At 49.7% G+C, this 21,262-nt stretch overlaps 1 protein-coding gene across 1 annotated transcript in view; it reads left to right on the top strand.

The window, feature by feature from the left end:
- CASQ2 (calsequestrin 2) overlaps positions 1-21,262 on the top strand; it is a 33,318-nt gene that overhangs the window by 6,112 nt on the left and 5,944 nt on the right. The window contains exons 2-7 of the mRNA XM_040054576.2: positions 8,268-8,352; positions 9,795-9,895; positions 12,065-12,176; positions 13,525-13,598; positions 14,062-14,192; positions 18,620-18,665. Of these exons, the coding sequence (XP_039910510.1) occupies positions 8,268-8,352; positions 9,795-9,895; positions 12,065-12,176; positions 13,525-13,598; positions 14,062-14,192; positions 18,620-18,665 (549 nt within the window). The remainder of the gene's footprint in view (positions 1-8,267; positions 8,353-9,794; positions 9,896-12,064; positions 12,177-13,524; positions 13,599-14,061; positions 14,193-18,619; positions 18,666-21,262) is intronic.

Below are 21,262 nucleotides of genomic sequence, written 5' to 3'. Positions count from 1 at the left end.
TGTGCGTTGATTACTTCCCCTTTGAGGCCATGTAAGTAGGTCTCAACTCATCAAAAGCCAGCAGAGTACTGGTTTTTAGCAGTAGCACCCAGGGGGATTTCACTCACTGATATGCCAGTCACAAAAACAGGTTACAGAAAACTCCCAGTTTCACAGATGAGCACATTGACATCTAGGGACAACTGTGCGCCTTGATCTTTCTGCATAAGTGTGGCAAAAATCATTTCCAAGGCTGAATTACCTATTATTGCCATGTTCCTGTCTTTGAAGTCCCTCTGTCAGTTCCAAGTAGTGACTTTGGACTGGCTGCATGAGCAGCATCTCTCCCAGGACCCCACTTTTCACAGCCATGACTGTGCTTTGAAAGGCACCTTTCTTATCTGCTAAGTTATCACTGGGGAGAGGATTGTACTGACAGGAGTTCTTCTGACATGAGCTGAAACCAGCTGTAATCCCAGGATCTGAAGAATGCAAATATCTCCTGGAGACATGGCAGACCCCTGTGAGCTTGGGTTTGCTTTGCTGGCAGAGCACAAGGCCAAGTTGCTCGGATTTTGTGGCCTTTCTTGGCCCTGAAGCGTGGAGCTCTTATCACAGTCCAGTTATTGCAGACAATCTCTGTCAGTGTGATAGAAACATGGAATAATTTAGATTGGAAAACACCTCTAAGATCATTGAATCTAACCATTAACCAAGCACAGCCCATCACTAAACCATATCTCTGAGTGCCACATCTATATGTCTTATAAATACTTCCATGGATGGTGACTCCACCACTTCCCAGAGCAGACACCCCAGGGCTTGACCACCCTTTCAGTGAAGGGATTTGCTCTAATATCCAATCTAAACGTCCCTTGGTGCACCTTGAGGCCATTTCTAAGCAAGACCTTGAGCTGCATGGAGGCTCAGAAATTTCTGAGTCACTCCTCCCTTCAGAAATGCAATTGAGGAAAAGTGTGGAAAAGCCCATTCTCTTTGGTCTTGCCATCCCACCATGCTAGTCAGGTTCCCCTAAAAGCGCCAGCAAGGGCTCCCAGTGTCTTTGTGCTGGGCTGGTTCTCAGGGGGCAGGGTCTCACTTTTGTGTAATGAGATGCCTTTCACACAAATGCAGAATGGTTTGGATTTGAAGGGACCTTAGAGATTACCTAGTTCCAACCCTCCTGCCGTGGGCAGCGACACCTTCCACTAGATGAGATGTGACTTCCTCTTCAGGGTGGGTCGTCACTCCGGGTTGCTCAAAAGCCCCTGCAGCCCAGCCTTGAACCCTTCCAGGGATGGGGCATCCACATTTTCTCTGGGCAACCCGTTCCAGTGTCTCACCAGGAGACACAAAATGGAGAATGTTTTTCATGGCCTTTTCCTGAGCGAGGGACCCAAGAAGGGCTAGCTCGAGCCCACACTCACCTACTCAGTGGACGTGTGCGGTGTTCATAGTTACTATTTCAAGTTCTCTGCCCTGGACCCTGACATTTCCCAGGAGCTGACCAGAGGCTGGGGCAGCTGTTGCTCTGTGAGGCAGACTGGGTAGGGGTGGCCATACCATGCTCGCCCACCCTGACCTTACTTCAGAGCCTGGTCTGCCAGTGCCCTTCATCTAAAACCAAACTAATCAAAGCCCATGACTGCCCTTCCTTCGTGCCTGAGCTTCATTTGTGGGAAGAATAGAAAGGGGATATGATAATTCTTTTTTAAACACCCGGGAGGGAGAAGAGCTATTTAAGCGCAAAGCCTAAGGACAAATGGGCTATGAATAATACAAGTCTGGAACTACAAAGTCTCTAATCATCAGAGGAGGAAGGGGAGAACAGTCTAGTGAGTTTTAAATGGACACTGACTGCTTTGTGACAGAGATTGAATGACACGATTCTGAGCCTTGATAACCAAAGATGTCCTTTTGCAGCCTCTGTCCCTAAATAACAGGCAAACAGGCACAAAATCCATGGCCTAGGAAAGAAGTGACTTAGCAAGGTCCAAGTTCTCCCTTTTTTTTTTTTTTTTCCCCTTTGCACATTGGGATTTACCTACATACATGAGGAAAAAAAAACCAAAAAAACCCTTGCCCGAGGAAATAGAGGGAGAAGCAACCAAGAACGCAATTCCCAAGGAGTCGCTCTTCCCCTCCCCGGCACCCCGGAGGGTCAGCGCTCCCTCCCGAGCAGTGCTGATGGTGCTCATTCCTGCGTGCTCTCTGACACAGCTCCGGTGAAGGCCAGCTGCTGTACATGATATGTTCCTTTTCTGGGAACCCTGTCTGGTCCTGGCAGGAGACACTGCCATCAGCTAGCAGACCTCTGCCACCTCGAACCCGGCACAAGAAGGGCTGTGTATATTTAAAGCTTTCCTCGGTTCTTATTTCTCTCTGCTCACTCCTTGGGGAAAAGGTCTTTCTTGTCTCAAGGACCACTCTGTTCCCCCATGGCCCTGCCTCGCTGATCCTTCCTGTGGATGCAGAATGGGAGCTCCCAGCTCTCGCCTGCAGCATCCTGGACTCTCTGGGATTTCAGAGGTGCTGGCTTACACTCCCTTGGGTCAGAAACTGGAGAAATCTGGCTTGTTCCTGAGAGCCAGAGGCATAGGAATGACATGGCCATGTGTAAATGAACAGGCTTAATACCAAACATGCCTCCCTCCTCCAGCACCCACTAAAATCACTCAGCTTCCTGCCCTGCATGGGCTTCACAGCAACATCCAGCCTTCAATTTTGAAGCAGCTTTTCTGAGGCCAGAAAGAGAACCAAGAAGTGAGAGCCTCGCTTTTGTCGAGGACAGCCCCCAAACGACACCATCAGTCTCTCTTTTGGAAAGTGCATCTTGGCAGCGTGGCCTCTGCCCGTTCCCAGACCCCTGGGGCAGCACACCCACACACAGACACACGCACCCACGTCCCTGTCCGCCCTTGACATGCAAGTTGCACAGCTGAGCTGTCAAAACATCTGCGACGTCGTGCCAGCAGGGACCGGCTGGGAGCGGTGGCAGGTGGCCCCTGCACCCATGGGTGCTCGGTGGCACGGGCACCAGCCCCGGTTAGCTCACGGCCGGGGAGGCTGTGCTTTGGCTTGCAGCTGGCTAAAATTAGGGATGCCAGGAGCAGATAAAAATACAGCCCTAGCTATGTGAAACCTTTAGAGAGGCAGCCAAAGAGCACGCTGCCGTATGTCTGACCCCGCCGAGCGGCTGCGCAACAATTAAAGCTCCAGGGCAGCGTTTTTGAAGCAGTACCTGTGAAAGCCAGCTCTGAGGGACTGACCTTTGCATTTTCCATATTTGGGGACTTGCCTTTTAGTCCAAGGAGCAGTGATCCCTAAGAGGGAAGGTTCAGCCTCTCCAAGCAGCTCAGGTGGGGGAAAAGTGTAGTAAGGTGGGACCAACATATTCTCCTTCAGTCCCCACTGCCAGCAAAGTGACTTTCCTAGTGGCAGCTGCTCAGCAGGCTTCTGGCCCTGCTCTTTGGTCACCACAGTGCTTCAGGACAGCCTGAATTATGGAAAAGCCTAAGACATTACCAGTGTGGTATGTAAGGAGGTGCTAGTGGGGACAGCACAGCATTAGGAAAGAGAAATAAACAGCCTCTGTTCTCCAAGAAACTGCCCGGTGTCTCAAACAGAGTAGCCAGCCAGAGCGTGTAGGCAGGAGTCCTGCCTGAGGATTCAAAACTTCTGGGGGAATACATTAAAAACTTGCCATTTCCTCTTGCTGTTTCTGAAAATAAAGACCTAACATTTTGGGATATACAATCATCATCATTTCATCAACCAGGTTATGACCATCAGCATCAACTGCAGCATTAAAGAGAGTAGGAGAGAGGTGTAGATTGCTTGAGGGACTTTTCCTCACCATCTCCTCTTGCTCTTCTCCCTGCATTGCTGGAGTTTTGTTCTTCCTCCACTGCTAAATAGCAAAACCAAATGCCCCCAGCCCCCTTCTGCCCAGCCTGAGCGGCTGGGAAAGATGAGCCTTACTGTCTGTGGGAGCTCTGGGCAGGTGCTAGAGAAGTGGGAAGAAAATCCAGGCCAGAATGCCATAATGTCACTTCACAATGAAAATCGACCATGCTGAGACAGCCACCCCTCCCACTCCCATTTTTAGCCTTCTCTGAGGGATCTTTTTTCTGCCATTTAGCAGCAAAACTGACACCAAATGCAAGGTTTGGCGCAATCAGTGCTGCCTGCAGCTGGAATAGGAGTATGACAGTGACATTACTGCTGCTGTATAACCTAGGATTTCAGAATGACCCTATGGGACTTCTCAAACCTCCCAAAACTTCCCAGCATCACACCTAGGCTCAGATAGGTATATAGCGGGTGTGAAGCTGAGATGTTGGGCAAGGAGCTGTTGCCTATCCATATCCATTATTCTGAGAGCCTGCAACCACTGACACTATTCATTCAGGATGAGAGGGTTCTTGCTTACTTGGTAGTACTCAAACATCACTTTGGGCTGGACCTCACACATCCCAGAGGGCCATTCACCCCCTCGTGCTCACCCAAATTCAAGCATGGTTGTTACCTGAGGGATATGGGAGAAAGGAGGAATGCTGCCCAACTTACACCTCCTTTTCCCAGGGCTGCACAGGGCACAACTTGGGATCCTATGGGTAGAAAGTATGCTTTGCAAAGACTCGGTGTACATGAGAATAAGTTCTGCAAAATGTGCATGGGACATGAACTTACAACCTACTGGGCTCCTTGCTCATGCTCTCAGCCAGCTCTGACAGCCCAAAGCTCCTGCTCTACCTCAGGGACTGCCTGGTCTGTTATGTCGAGTTCTTCCAGGGCAGTTTCTACCCTCCATGTCTCCATGCAGCTGTTGAAGCTAAATTACATGCTATAGAGGCTGACACAAAGGCAAGGGCTCTGGCTGGCCAAGACTTCAAGCAATATGAATTTAAAGGCAGGAGGAGGAGGAGGGGCTGTGCTCTTAGATTACAGATGCCTCTGTCCCAAGGTCCTGAGCCAAGAGGATTGTCAAGATTAGAAACATTATCTGCATTCAAATCCCACTAGCATTATGGAATCAGAAAATACTGTAAGGGGATATATAAATGCTTGATACTGTAATGAGTAGGGAGCAATTAGCCAAACCGCTGTGCCTCTGGCATACTCCATAATTTTGCTGCCTTTTGGGGTTCAAACATAGATGTGGGAATATATCGTCACCTGTGCACGGGTTAAACTCATCTGCTGCAGTGAAAAGCAGGGAAAGCAAGGCCAGAAGCAATCCCAGCCCCTGCATAGCTTGCACTTGCAAAAGCCACCACAAACATCCCGCAAATTCTCCTGCCCCCAGGCTCTGCCACGGTGGGAATGGCTCCTGAAAGTCTCATGTTGCACAAAGGCCTCCCTGTTGTGAGAGCCTGCTGTGGAGAGGAGCTCAGGCTGTCCTGTTCTCCTCGCTGTCCCTTTGGCATGATGGCCCCCGCAGAGGAGGCAGGCTGCCCACTGAGCCCCCAGCTCTGCCCCCTCAGGCACGCTCACACGCCATACACAGGCACTCTCCTGCATGCCCAAACTGCTGCAGGTCTCTGGGGATGAGCCTCTTCAGAGGAGCACCTCCCAACACTCACACCCACCGTACATACACCTCCAGGAGACAGTCTTGTGAGACACGGTCACACAAACCCTGCCACACAAACAGGGACACCTCCAGCATTACTGGAACCATTTTTGACTACCGTGCATTCCCACAGTCTCACACAAAGAGGCTTTCATCACATCACCCAGGTTCTCTTGACACTTTTACTCTTTTCCAGCAAGTTCCATGCTCACAGCTACAGAGCTGCACCCACACCCCTCCAAAGAGCTACCTTGTGTGCTGCATGCTGACACACATGGCTGGTCGATGCCTCCCCTCTTGAACACATCCAGCCACTTGTCTGCAGCAGATGTCGCAGCTTTTCTGCGTATTTCTGACCTTCAAACAACCACAAGAAACCCTGACCTTCTCCTGTGTGCTGGAGTCAGGAACTACTGGGCTTAAACTGCCCTGACTTTGTCTGGCACGTGGCTGACATAACTGTAAGTAACTAAATCAAAGTATGGATGGACTGGACATGACTGAACGAGTCTTCTTCTCTTGGCCATTCTGTGTTTTCCTCTGGAAAGCAGCCAGAGTCTCAAGTGGTGATTTCCAGGAACCTCTTGCTGGTGTACACAACCACCAGCAAGCCGGGATGTGCTGACAACATCCCAGAAATCTGATGATCCTATAGGCTCCATCCTTTTGTCCAGTCAGGGCAGATCCCCATAATGGGAAACAGAAAATCTCTTCTCTTACCACTGCTCACTCACAGATGTCCAAAGAGCTCACGAGAGGCATCCACCTCTCATTGCAAATATGGGCCACCAGCTGCTCTGAGGTGGCCTGAGCCACCAGATGTGACACCAAACCAGAGCAGTGCCTTATCCACCTAATCAATGGACGTGCAAATGCAAACCCGTGCTCTGCCCCTTTCAGGCAGTGTCCATCGTAAGCACAAGCCCTGAACGTCCAGCCTTTCCTTCATTTCAAAGCACTGGCAAAGAGCAAGGAAAGAACATTGGCACCCCCATTTCCCGTGCAGCACAGGCACCCCTTTTGCCTCCCGTGGTGGCATTTGCCCCTAGAGACGACAGGGCAGGCGGCTGCAGGAGGATCAAAGCTGCAGCAACGCCGTGTGGTTGGTGGAGTCTATGTCCTCCTGGAGAGTTTTGGGAAAGGCCTGAGGGTGTGTAATTGGTGGAAGGGAGAAAACAACTACATTCTCCATCTCTTCCTTTTGCTCAAGCAAGGTCCCTGAGCCCCGTTCAGGGGGGTGCCTGCCACCATCCCCCGGAATCTCAGGGGCAGGCTGTGTGCTGACAGCACAGGGAGCTGCCTGGCCCCATGACGCCCCGCTGCACGGGCGAGGTGGCTGCCCCACCACTTTTCCTGCCCAGTGCCTCTAATTACTGCTCACTCTCACAGAGGCCTGGCACAGGCAGAAGCTATTTATAGCAGGGGAGCCAAGGGGCCACGTGGCCACGGTGGCAGCGCTGCTGGGTGACATTCAAACTGGCTTTGAGTCTGGGGGAGGGAGCCAAAATGAGCCGGGGCAGGGGGGGAGCTTCCTCATAAATCAACCCACCGTCTCTCCGGCCATGGCTTTCTTCTGCCCCCCTCCAGCCTCTTGCTGCCAAGCACTGACAGCTGTGCCCTAATAGGGACATTCCTGCCCCAGAGGCTCCTGACCCCTCATCTCCACCGTCCCCCTGCCATCCGGCAGGGCTGGGAGGAGGAAGAACTGCAAGAAGACCATCAGCATCAGAGGCATTTGTGCAGCAGGAAGGGAGAGGGAGGAGGAGGAGGAGGCTCTTACAGCTGCATTCTCAGAGCATCACTACTTCCTTGTAGGGTCTCCAGTACGCTTGTGGCGGGGCTGTCAGTCATCCGGTGCATAAGTGGATCCATTTACCAGGGACGCTGCATCTCTAGGAGCCAATCTAGAATTCACAGGGTCTCACCCAGGGTCGCTCTCACCCACAGGGCCCTTGCAGAGCGTCTCTCCTTTCCTCACATATCTATTTTCACAAAACAGGCAGGAACTTGATATCTTCAAGAGGCCCCCTCATCAAAGATGGTGGGAACAGGGCGCGGTGGTTTTGCAAAGCTGTGAGGAGGTGAACATGAGCATGGCTGGGCTTAGATGAGTTTCTTTAGTAAAAACAGGGGACCGGGATCTGGGGGCTTACCGAAGCCTGGACAGGAGGCATGGCTTCAAACACTTCAAGGGAAAAGGAGCCTGCTTTGGCCACCCCATCACACACAGAAAGAAAACACGATGCTGCAGAGTCCTTCACTCGCTGCTGCCTGGCACCAGGCACTTCCAGAGTTAAAATGTCTGTGGTGCCCACATCACACTCCCCTGCATGAGGCCACCAAGGCACCACAGAGGAAAGTCGTTTTGCTTTGTGCTGGTGGTACAGGACTTTCTTCCAGCCATCCCCCTGCTTTGGTGTCCCCAGTGCACTCAGGAGCCCTCTCCCGAAGCCAGTGTCAAACAGCAGTGAACAGCTCACAGAAGTGCCAGCAAACTCCCTGCTGCAACACAGTGGGAAGGAACCCAACCCTTGTGACCCCTGGGTTATCTCAGCAGAGAGGCAGCATGTGACACATGCCACCCATTGGTGCTGTTCAACAGCAGAATATGGGTCACTTGTGTCTGTCATGCCGTGCTAGCAGGGCATGATGCCCTTTAGCTACCCTCTGGTGTTAGCACTCCTAATGCTGGGCTCTCTGCTTTCTCCCACAGCTGGCAGCACAGGTCCTGGAGCCCAGGAGCATTGGCTTTGGGATGGTGGACTCCAAGAAGGATGCCAAGCTTGCCAAAAAGTTAGGTGAGTCCCAAGTCTGACACCTCTGGAACATCCCGTCTCTGGGAGTGATGTCCAATAGGCAGCCCCATAGAGGGCAGCCAAATCCTTGTTACCAGGATGAGGAGGATGATGGTGGCACTTGCACTCTGACCACCTGCCCACCCCAGCAGGGGCAGAATCAGGGGTGGGGGTGAGAGATACAAGCCAAGAACCTTCCAGAAAAAGTGTCTGTCCATCTAAACAAACCAAACCAAGCAAAAAGAAAGGCAAATTGTGCTGTAATGATGGCAGGGTGTAAGTTCACGGCTTTCACGGAGTAGTAAATAGGTGCCATGGAGTAACTTCCTGCTCTTCCTACACCGAGACAGGACCAACACAGCAGTGCAGAACCAGAACATATGGGGAAAACACTTTAGTCCCCCCAAATATCCTCAGCCCCATGGCACAGTGACCCCTGTCAACTGGGGCAGATACAGCTTTGCAAAGCATTGGCAGTCAGGTGCCAATCGTCCTGGCTTGTTCCCCAGAGTGAAAGAGGAAATCTGCTCTGAAGTGCCAGGCTGCTTCCTGCATTGCCCACCCCTGGACACAGCTGCCCTCCAGGAGCTGGCGGTCCCTTCACATTTCAGCCCACAAAGCGACACCGCAATACCGTGTCACATTAATACAGCAGCACACAAACACACCATAAACCTAAGGTTTAAGCATACTGGGCTGTAATTTTCTTTCCTAAATTAGAGGCTGTGGGTGCTAAGGGGAGCTAAACGGAAGACAAGAGCTTCTGCCTCTCCAAGAAGTCGCAAGCTACCAACCACCTTGGCCAGCGGTGCCCTGCCAACCTACATTGCAGGAGGCCGGTGCTGTTGATTTTGGAGCCTCCAACAAGGTTTTGTGGCACTCAGTCCTCAGTCCAGTGATAGAGCATAGAAATCTGTCACCCTGTGGTCTGTGGTATCTCTGTCACTGGTTTCTAACCCTTTTGCCAAGGCCAGCTAAGCCTCAGACAGTTTGAAGCTCACTTTTCAGGTCACTGGTGACGCTCACATAGTTCAGCCTTCTCTGGACAGTAAGCACAACCCGAATCAAAATCCATTTTCCATATAGTGACAGGTTGTTAAAATCTGAGCTGTCAGTTAGAGCCCAGTATTTACTGCAAGGTAGACAGCCAAGCTAAAACAAGTTCCTGGTGCAGAATTTTTCCAGCTGAGACCAAACTGTGACCTGCATGAAAAGTTCAACATTTGGGAAGAATTTAGCATCAGTTGTAGCTGAAGCCTGTTCCCTGTGTCATGAAACATCAGTCAGGGATTACTTAGGTTGTTTCCAACTAGGCCAACACAGCAAACTGGCAATTGCATTTCCCCAGGAAGAATTGCTGGGATAACAAGCAAGACACTCTGCACACAACACGCTTTTAACAACATGTTAACCACTTATTGTTTCCTCTTTTCTTCTTCTCTCAGGCTTGCTTGAAGAGGGAAGTCTCTATGTTTTTAAGGACGAGCGGTTGGTTGAATTTGATGGAGAACTGTCTGCGGATGTCTTGGTGGAATTCCTCTTGGATGTAAGCACAGATAAGCTCAGAGCTAGATGAAACCCCTCAGAGAAGACCTTGCAAACACTTAGTTTGCTAAAAAAACAAGTGTACCGTTGTTTGAATTTTCATCCCTCTTTGCTATTTACTGGTAGAGATGGCATTTGGCATCTTCCCCAATATCTGTCTGACCATGAGTTCCCAGGAATGGTGGTACCCTTTTATGCCACTAAACACTTTATATCTTAGAGACAATCTCCTCTCTTTCCTATTTACAGAGTAATTGAATAGAAGTCAGCTGCAATCCATATGACTGACTGCTGCTCACCCACCTCAGCTAGCAAACACTTTGCCATTAGCAAAATCTTTCACTCTTTTTCTTTCTTGTTTTTTCTTTAAAAAAAGATCTATTTTCAGAAAAAAAAAAAGATTATTGAAGAACTAGGATTCTCATTGAGCAACTAAAAAGAGCTCAGTGCATTGAAAAAGGCTAATGTTGCAAGCTAATTGCCCATTTCTAGACACAAGCAACATAGCATCTCTTCAGTGAATTTGCCAAACTGCACTGCCATGAGTGAGAGGAGATCAGGGTCCTAGAACTAAATGGTTTTGGGTCATTTTGTGCATGGGCACAATGATGTTCTCACCTTCGTGCCTAAATGCAGAAGTGATGCTGAATCCCAGATCTACATGCTGCACTTCTCTTTATTTACATTTTCTTCCTAGGAGAGACAACAGACCAAACCCATGGTCTTTGCTTTGTAAATGAAAACATTTTGCAGTGGCTTGGCTTTCCTTTGAAGTGAGGCTTTCTTTGTAATTGGCCATGCAGATAAGGGAGGTAAGGAGAGCAGCAGAGCTGGCAGGGTTTGTTTCCCAGGGTGGCAGGTTGCCTACATGGTCACCTGTGGTTCAGGACTGCTGGTGAGGCATGGCCAGGGAATTAAAACAGATCCCTAGGACTTCAGCTCTCCCATGATAACGTCTGTGTGCTTTAGGTGTTGTGACCAAAACACATGCAAGTGGCTTCAGGGACAGAAATGGGCATCTGTCCCATAAGGGCCACAGAGAGGGCAGAGCTTTGCCATGACCCTGCAGCAGTGGGGTCCCAGGGGTCCCACTATGGGAGCAGGAAACTGCACATGCTGCTGTGGGCACAGCAGAGGCACAGCCTCACACCAGAGCATCGCGCTCAAGGATGCTGTAAGGCACTTCATGGGGTTTGGCTTGCTATGGTGTGTGGTGTGTCCCTGAAAAATCACGTTCTGTGAAAAAAAGGAAAGAGAGCAAGAATTTCTGGTTTTGCGTTTTCCACTCAGGAAGGAAAATAGCTGGCAAAGCAAGGAAATAAAATCAGACAAGTCTGATCTGAAAAGTAAAAGAAACCCAAAGGTTCTCCTCTGTAGGCAGTGGCTTCCCTGCTTCTTTTTTTTCCTTCTAGAGAAAACACATCTGATTTAGACCACTATTGCTGGGCAAAATAATCAGACCGAACTTTTTCACCAGTAGTAACTAGTTAAGAAAAGAGAAACGAAGTTTAGATCAATGACAGTCTAAAGTGCCAGACAGGTCTTCCAACTTCCTCATTAACATTGTGATGTGTGTAGGACCAAAGAATAGGTTTAAACTACTTTGCATACGAGGAGGATCAGCCAGGAAAATTCACATCCAGACTTTCAGCTGCTCCAAACCACTGTCTGGCCACCCTCTAGTGAGCTAGTTTTAATGTTTTTCAAAAGCAAGATCTTTGCAATGACCTCTTCCAGCAAATGACACTTGGAAAAAAAGTCTGTATAGATTTAGATACACAGGTCTCATTCACAGATATTCACAATGATAGTACCAGCTGCTTTCAACTGCTCTTCTTTCTTCTTGGCCTCCTTAAAGCCGGCTGCAATTGCTACTCCTTATCCCTCATCACAGTAGGTCCCTCAGCACTCATTTGGGTCACCCAGTCCTCTCTCAGCCTCCCTCTCGATGCTTCCACCTCCGCAGTGAGCCTGCTAACATCTCCCTCTCAAGGTGACCTGCTTCTCCCGGCTCCCCGCGCTGAGGCGGAGAGCACTAAGCGAGGTTTCCTACGGCAGAGAAATCGGGTGACCTCTTTCTCCCCTGCTGAGGCTGCTCGTGCCACCCCCTGCCAGGCATAGGTTGGTGCTGCAAATCACTGCATTTTACCGCGTGCATTTGTCATGGCAGCTGCTGGAAGACCCCGTCGAGGTCATAAACAGCAAGCTGGAGCTGCAGGCCTTTGACCAGATCGACGACGAGATCAAACTCATCGGCTACTTCAAGGGAGAGGACTCAGAGCGTAAGATAAGCGCGTTCCTCGTGGCCCTTGGAGCCTGCCCGGGAGCTGCAGGGGCCGGGCACGGGCTGTTCTGCACGGACATGAAGGGTGTTGTGGGGTTTGGCAGCCTGTGGCACAGCAAATCGCTGGGGGATGAGTGCATTTGCAGGCAGGTTCCTGCTGGCGCAGTCCTACACCAACGCGTGACCCTGCTGCAAGGCGTCTGCCGGCAAGAGAAGAGGGCCATAGTCCAGGGGCTCCTGCAGTGAAGGGAGTTTACCTCACCCAAAATTCAGCTGAGGTCACAGTGACACTGAGGGAGCGACTAAAAGGAGCGCAGTGCCCCTTCCTGTGAGCAGGGAGCCCAAAGGGTCAGCGAGGGAAGGGGGTGGGGAAGGGAAAGGAGGACGCACATTAAATACTGCCGTGGCAAGCATACAGCAGCAGCAAGCAGGGCCCTTTGGGGCAGCCTGGCAGAGGCACTGACCCGTTCCTCCTTGCTGACACCCAAGATTGGGAAGAGGCCGGTCCCATGCCCTGAGGGATGTGTAACTCAGGGACCATTCTGGGCAAATCCAACCTTCACAAGCCCAGAACAATCCTCACACGAGAATTTCCCTGTCAAGCCCTGCAGTCTCCTCTGCCAGCCCCAAGTGCTCTCGCTGCTATCGGGGCGGCGCTGGCAGTGTGCCCCCCACCCCAGCGTGTCCTTAGCAGAAAGACAGGCATTCCTCTGTAAACAAACCACTTAGCACCAGGCCTGCAATGCAACAGCCCACCCACCTCTCCATCTTTCTCAAACTGGGCTGCAGGGCAGCTTGAGCAGGGCTCTGTGACCCTAACACTGTTCAGTGATAACAACCTGGAAGAAAGGTGGGAAACGCTTGTTGTAAAATCCCCTGCCAGGCTGAGACCCTCTTTCCTGAACCCTGAGGTTCAGGAGGACCTGGTAGCAGTTACAGTAAAAACCTTTCTGGTTCCCACCCCATCCTCCTGCAGTGGGAAAAGCACACCCCATCACACTTGGTGACTGTTTAGGGAATGGCAGCAATCCTTAATGCTGGGGCAACTCCGTGTATTTCCTGGGCTGAACGACCCCTGGACCTGCTTCACAGAGCTGCTGATTTCATCCCCAGTTAAGTGTGGCATGCTGGCTCTGCAGCTTTCCTGAGCACTGTGGGTCTGCACAGCACGTTGCTGCACACGAAATCACCCTTCTTTGTGAGCTCCAGAAGGGTGGAAGAAACATTGGGCATCACCTGATGGAGTTTGCAGTAATTTGTATTTGTCCTTCCCCAATACTTTCTGGGCTGATCAGACTGTGGCCAGCTGTCTGTGGAACAGCTTCATTCCCCTTGTCTCCTTCCAGATTTCAAGGCATTTGAAGAAGCTGCTGAACAATTCCAGCCCTATGTCAAGTTCTTTGCCACCTTTGACAAAGGGGTAAGCATCCACACATCTTCATGGTAGCTCACATATGCCACCACCTGTTTTCTGAGAGCCCAGGATATTCCCAGATTTATTGTCTGGTTTCAGCTTCTCATTTTCAGCGTTCCTGGATTCTGTGGTGTTGGTGTCTGCATTGATATTCTGGCCCTGTTACAAGATAAAAGGCCATTTTGGCAGCATGGAGACAGGTCCTGATGTGGGTTTGGAACCCAGCCCCTCGGCTGTAGCTTTGCTCTGCCTCACTGCTTGACACCAGTAGCATAGGGGGCATCAGGGGGGGTTTAAACAAGGAAAGATCCATTCTATTTTGTGGGCCACCCCTAGGAGTGCATGCTCTGAGACAGAGAGGCAGCACCTTGATCTCAGCTCTGCTCCACTCAGCTCTGCCCAGAGCAGACTCTGGGCAGGTAAAGAGCCACATCAGGCTCTCTCACCTGTGACTTCTGCACTGCAACAGGTTGCCAAGAAGCTTGGCCTAAAGATGAATGAGGTGGACTTCTATGAACCCTTTATGGATGAGCCTGTTCACATCCCTGATAAGCCTTACTCAGAAGAGGAGCTGGTTGATTTTGTGAGAGAGCACAGAAGGTATGTAGCACACAGGATGCTCCTGGACGAGGGAAGTGGGTTAAGGTGTCTGTCATTGTGACCTCGCCTCTCTAGGGCATCGCTCTCCAAAGAAATTAGGGTGATGACCACTTTTGATGATTTTCTGACCCAGGTTTGAAATTGCTGAGATACAAGTATCTGCGCAGCAGTCACAGATCACCTCAATGGAGCTGTGATAGTGCAGTTTCCCTCCTCCCTGGTTAGTCCTCTCTCAAAAAGCAGTGAGGCTAGATGGCAGTGGAGAGTGAAATCCTTGCCCTAATTGCCCATGCTTTTAATTTAGGTCTCATCAGATGATGACCCTCTCCAAAGCCTCTCAATCCAAATCCTGTCCAATCCCCTCCTCCCCAATACCAGCTTTACTCATGGGTGTATCCCTCTCCTGATGTCAGATATTTCTGAAGGCAGTTTCTGAGCTCAGACCAAGCCCAGAGGAGTCATGAGGGACTAAGAGGCTCCTGCTGACCACAGGCACAGAGGAGAAGCCACAGCTGTTAAGGCTGTGTTGAACCCCATGTGGGAACAATGCTGAGCACCTGCGGTATTTGATCAACCCAGCAGGAGCTGTGGATGCTCATCCTTTCTGCAATCAGGTTTATTGCACAGTTGTTTAGGGACTCAGCTACAAAAATAGTCTAGAAGGCACAACTTCCCAGAGGTGCTGTATTTTTATACCCTTAGAAACACCCCCAGGAGAGTGGCACAGGCTGTCTGCTGCTCCTACAACTGCATTTCTCAGCAGACAATCAAGGGACCAGATGAGTTTTAGGAAAGCAGGGCCATGTGTATAGAGCGGGGATCTCAAACCAGGCTCAGCTGGAGATCTGTGTTCACATAGACAGATCTCCAAAATCTGAGACTCACCAGAAATAGTTCTCTGCTTTTTCTGAAATATGAAGGGCTCTTCTATCTTCCATGTACCCACAATTCACTTTGCTGACCTTCTAGGCTTCTTGGCCTTAGTCCCTTCCACTTTCTTTTCCTCAAGCTCCTTCTGTCAAGCAACATCATCAGAAGGCTGATTAAACACAGCCATCTAAACCCTATCCCAATAAGGCAAATTCTTCACCAGCATGAAACTGCACTGGAATTCCCCAAAGTCTTAGATATTTCAAGATATTTTGTGGTGCTTGGTAGAAGCAAGGGGGTGAGCCATGTATTTTGCAAGTACCAAAGCCCAGAAAATAATTAAAAGGAGTCCATAAAACCACATATCTGAAATCCCAAACCTGCCAAGGTGCTGCCATGGCAGGGGAAGATGCCTGGAGTGACAGCGATATGTTCCCAGTAGCTCATGCTGAGCTTCTCAGAGCAGAAGTGCTTCATCCTCCCTTGCCACCAGTAAAGGACCCAAAGCCACAGGCTGGAATTAGTCAGACACGGAGATGATCTGTAGATTAAAATGAAGCAACCTCAGCAGTTGCTATGTGCTGGTTCCCTGCAGACAGCTCAGCAGGGTATTTCCTGCAGGAAGGTATAGAGAGCCAGCAGCTCTCTCCCTCACACACAGCAGACTTGCTCTCTTCACAGACATGGACTATTCCTCCTCGGACATGCAAAGCCCCGCTGCCATCTCTCCATCCCACAGAAGGAGCCCCACCACATCACTGGGATAAGTTATCCCGGTGATCAGCCGTACCCAGACTCTTTGGCATGCCTTAAACAGCCCTTCCAAAACCAGCTTTCCCACTGCTGTGCCCAGGCAGGGCTCGCTACCGCTTCCTCCAGCCCTGCACAGAAACTGGGATTTGCTGAGCTTTCATCGCACAGCCTCCCAGCTCAGGCTTCCCTGTGCAGCTGCAGGCTGTGGTGGGAAAGTTCATCCTCTCCACAGAAGGTCAGGAAGCCGGTGCTCAGCACCCTGGGGTGACTCGTCCATGGCTGCACAGATGGGTGTCCATCTGGGCACGGTGGTCACTGCCGCCCCAAGGTCTCTGCCCAGATTCCGCTCTCAGTCGCACAAATGCAAATTACACGGGGCGGTCCTCTGGGTTGATGCCTCTTTCATATGCAAAGTGCCGGGGTTGGAACCCTCGCACCTCTGCAATTGTGGTGTAGTGACACGGGGGCTGAATTCTGCTCTCTCTTATTTACCCAAACCCTGCTTGCCTTACTCCTCCCATGCAGGGAGGTATCCAGAGTCAGCGCAGCAATCAGTACACGTGGGAGTTTCCTTTCTCCAAGAGCTTCCCCCAGAGAACAGCTAGGGAAAGTGTCTTAAAAGCCAAGTACAAGTATGCCTAAATGCATAATATGCATTCACCTGATTTAATCTCTGGTTTTGGATTATCAGCAATGAAAGGACTTGCTGGCGCAAAAATTGTATCCCTGATATCGTGTTTAGAGGCTATTTCTTAAATTTCTATAGTTGTCTTTACCTTATTTCTGTTTTGATGCTGAATGTACCAAATTGTAATGAGATCAGCAGCTAAGATATGCATTGTATCAAAAGACCATTCTTATTTGTTTAGTTTATACCTGCTACTTAATAATTTCTCTGGGCACTTATTAACTCTTGTCTTAAGAGGAACAATGATTAATACTTCAGGTAATCCGTGGGGAGAGAGTCACAGAATACCCTGAGTTGGAAGGGACCCACAAGGATCACCAAGTCCAGCTCTTAAGCGAATGACCTGTGCAGGAATCAAATCTTCAGCCTTGATGTTATTAGAACCTTGGCCATGTTCTAAGCTATTCACATTTTATTTACCACTCCCAATTTTTCAGAATACCAGCCAAAACCCTCTTCAGTCACCACTCTCACAAAATAAAGAATTCTTATCTATTTAAACTTCATCAAATAGAGGTCATTCCATACCTTCATCACCATTCCCACGTTTCCAAGTGCCTTTTTCAGTTGTCCATATCATTCCTGGGATGGGATGACCAGAACTACACATAACTTCACTGTAGAGGCTCACAGTGTATCTGTCCACAGCCATAATGATACGTTTCACTCCTGGGCCATTTCCCAACTGCTTGCAACCTTCTTCTGGCCTGTTTCCTTTGGAGCTGACTCTTTCCCAATTTGTGACACCTGGGCCCCTTTCCTGAGAGGCAATAATTAATTACAACTCATTTAGAACCAATTGCTGCACCTGTACAATCAGGGTTGGTTTTCTGCAAGTATGTTTCTTGTTACGTGTCTGTCTATCATGCAGACACTCAAGTCTCAGGAGATCCTCTGTACCAACTAATAGTCAGGCCTTTGCTGGTGTCCAGAGAATTGGATATGATAATCAAATGCTGCCATGTTCCTATTTCCCATCTTTTTCAGATTATGTGAGGATATGTTATGCATATGATCGTGCCGAAGGATATGCTATGAATCTTAATTGGGTAATTTCCTCTGTCATGAAAACTGGCCATTCATTTCCCTGATATTCAATGTTATTAATCCACAGGAGATTCCCCTCCTCTGATCTAACTGGAACTCAGCTCGGTGGCTCCTCAGGTCCGTTAGGAACCTCTAAAAAAATGTTCCCTTGTTTCCATTGCTCTGTTTGTGAGGCAGACTGAAGCGACAGGTTACACATCTCACTTATTCCACCTGGTTCTGGCAACATGCTGCCACTCCTACCAATCTGTCCTAAAACCTCATCGACTGACACTTCTCTTCCTAGAGAAGCAGCAGGTCCTAGGTCACCCCAGGAGACCTGGGAGGTCCTCCCCAAGCAGCTGATACCACAGCAAGCAGTGCAAAGGATGATTTGTGTTTGCCTTCTATGGCTTTGTGTTCCTTGGGTGCCCCTCTAACACCCCAGTCAACTCTCAGCCTGCCAGGCTCTCTGAGAGGCTTCCTGCTACAGATGTGTCCGAAAATATTTGCTATGAATCTTCTTTCCTTTATGGACTACTTCTCAAAAAAAAAAATTTTTTTGCTTTGACCAGTGTTAGGTTTTAAATTTTCTTGTCAGCGGTTGTTAGGATCCAAATTTACTTCCCAGAGTTTATTCTGTCTTCTTTGCTCCAGCAGAGGTGGGAAGGATTTCTGTACTGAAGTTATGCCCAGGTGAAACCAGGAGAAAGGGGAGATAGAGCCCATTAGGCACGTCCCAGGGACTCCAAAAGAAAGTGAATGTTGTCTCATGCTCTCAGCACAGGCAAAGCAGTCTGCCATGTGTGGGACTAATTCATCAGCACATCCCAGCACAGAGAGGTGGTGTCTCATCTTCCCAAGCAGAAACAGTGGCTGCAGTGACTCCAACGGGGCCACGGGCAGGGTTTTAGCACCACAAATAAAGGCATAAATTGACCTACAGTGCCCCCACTCTTGCATTCAAAATGTGGTAGCTGACTCCAGCCACCAGCCAAGCGTGCCACGGTGACCTTTCCCGTGATGCTGACAGTGTCACGTGTGGCAGTGCTGCATATGTCCTCAAAGAGTGCTTCTGTCTTCCTTTCAGGGCCACCTTGAGGAAGCTGCGCCCGGAGGACATGTTTGAGACGTGGGTAAGCACGTGTGGTGGGAACCATTGCGTCCCCTGCCAGCTTCCAACAAGGAACTGCTGCTCAGGAGCTCTAGCCTCTGGCCGGGCAAAACGTTGCCTTTCCTTCCTTGCAAAGCTGCTCTCTGTCTCCTGGGGAAAGGGGCGAGCCCTGGCTGCGATGCCTTGTGCCTCAGGTAAAGCAGGGTGCTCAAATGCTCTGCGCAGCGGCGACGGAGAGCTGGGCTGGCTCCTGCTGCCTTCGCAGAAGGAAGAGGGAAAGCGAAGCAGTGTGCCAGGCAGGTGTGGGTTATCCCACCTAAGGGTGCTCCATCTCAGCTGAGGGACATCAGTGCTGCCAGTGGGGAGATTTCTGTGGCCTGCTCACTGGGCGAGCTCTGGTGATCGTGTAGACGTCTCGTGGAAATTCCCAGAATTCCCATTTGGGTTCAAAGGGACCTTAAAGATCATCTGGTTCCACTAAGGCAGGTAGATCAAAGCCCCGTCCAGCCTGACCCTGCACACTTCCAGGGACTGGGGCATCCACAACATCTCTGGACAACCTGTTCTAGTGCCTCACTCCCCCCACAGTAAAGAATTGCTTCCTAACATCCAGTCTAAATCTACCTCTTGCAGTTTAAAGCCGTTCTCCCCCATCCTGTCACTGCATGTCCTTGTAAAAGTACCAGAGCAATTGTACAATTCAAAATGGAAGTGAAGGCAGGCAGTACAGCTAATTATGCAGATTTGAAAGCAGATCATGCATTGACTACACTTCTCACAGTGCAAGCAAGATGCAAATCAGCAAGTGTGAAGAACTAACCCGAATTTTGGCCCCTATCACACACAGAGGACTCTCATGGTCTGCAGGGGTGGGGAAGAGGAGAAGGGTGAAAATGAAAGAAAAATTGTGTATAACAAATTATCCCCTCACTGGGAGTGAATACGGTGTTAAAAGCTAGTCAGGGGCTCTCAAGTGCCAGATGAATGCTGAAAAACAAAGCTGAACAGGTGCTTTACAGACAATAAGGAAGATGCAGTCATTCTTCCAAAAGGCTCAACACATTTACAGCAGCATTCAAATATCCCCTTCTTGGCTGTGTAAACGCTGCGGGACTCCAAAGTGACAAAAACCTTGGGAGTCTTTAATACAGCAAAGCAAGAGGTAATAAAACTGAACCAAGAGTTATGAGTCACTTAGGCAAAGCAGCTTTTCATTTTGTTTTGAAATGCGGATTCCGTGTAGAGCACAGCTTCCAAGATCCACCAAAACCCCTCCAAGGTTTTTAATGGAGCTTCAGTGAGACCCAAATTTCATGTGCAGTGGTTTCACTTTCATATTGACCATACTCTAAAACAGCCTCACGAGAAGTGTGAATTCCCAGCGGTGGGATGCTTGCTCAACCAGCAGCCTGGGAACACAGAGCTTGCCTCTGCTATCAGCAGTGGGCTCATAACTACAGAACACAAGGGGCTGGATTCTGATCTCACTGCAAGTTCACAGCACCCTCACTGCCTTCACTGGAGTTAGTCCAGTTTCGTTTGCTGCCTCGTCAGCCAGAATAGAGCTGCATTATATAGGTATATACATGTAATTATATATGGCATATAGATATATACTTTCTATTTTGCTGTTGACAATGCTGCTGGAAAATGTGAAGAAAAAACAACGGTGTAAATGATGCTGGCTGTAAGTGGTCTGGATCTCAACTAAATCTGCCTGGAATGTCCCGGTGAAAAGGGACGTATTCCCTGAAGACTGTCCACAAAGGCTGAGCATCCGCTATTGTTTTTAAAGATAATGTTTTCCACTTAATCTTTCAGGGGCCTTTTTCCCTTTCAGTATTTGATGGTGGCTTTGTCACCTCTAGGCTCAGAAGGGAAAAGAAATTAGCATTTAGATGGGAATTTTTTTCTTGCATTAAAACCAATTGAAATGGAAACTGGGACCGACAACGGGTGAGGAAGGCGAAACCGATACATGGGATAATTCGGAGATGACATTCATAGCAGGCAGATGATGAACTGGCCAGCAGATCCATTGGCCTTTGCCAATATCATTCCTCATGTGTTTCATGGAGAAAAGCAATCCACCAGGCTGTAATTTTTGTACTCCGCTCACTGGAGCCCTGAAATGAGCCCCCACTCAATTTCCCTCACTGCTCGTGGAGACCCTCACCTAAAGCAGGGACCCTTCACCTCCAAAAAGAGGCCCAAATGAGGCACCTTGCCTCTCATATGCTGAGGCAATTGTGAGCCCCAAAGGAGCATGTTTTGGGGCTGAGCATGGTGGCAGATATTTTTTTCCTTGCAAACCACCCCCTGGGAGCTGAAAATTTATGAGGGTTGGTGGCCTCTGGCATGAAGGGGGAGCCTCAATTCTCGTGCTAGAGAGCCCTTGACCTTTTCTGCAGAGAAGCTTTTGCCTCACATGGTCAGAAGCTCCCTTGCCATTGGTGCCCCACCTCATTTTTATCAGAAGAGTTTCAGCAGCACTACCCAAACTACCCCCTTCAGCACTAAATACCTTTTTTCGTCAGCCTCACCTCAGCTCCCATTTCCGGTTTCTCAGTGGGGCTCTAGTCGAATCTCCCTTTGTAACTGTCCTTTTTGAAGGCATCC

This window comes from Hirundo rustica, chromosome 2 (genome assembly GCF_015227805.2).
Source record: "Hirundo rustica isolate bHirRus1 chromosome 2, bHirRus1.pri.v3, whole genome shotgun sequence".
NCBI classification, from domain to species: Eukaryota; Metazoa; Chordata; class Aves; order Passeriformes; family Hirundinidae; genus Hirundo; species Hirundo rustica.
The sequence above is the reverse complement of the archived record's forward strand: the minus strand, read 5'-3'. Positions and strand labels throughout refer to the sequence as shown.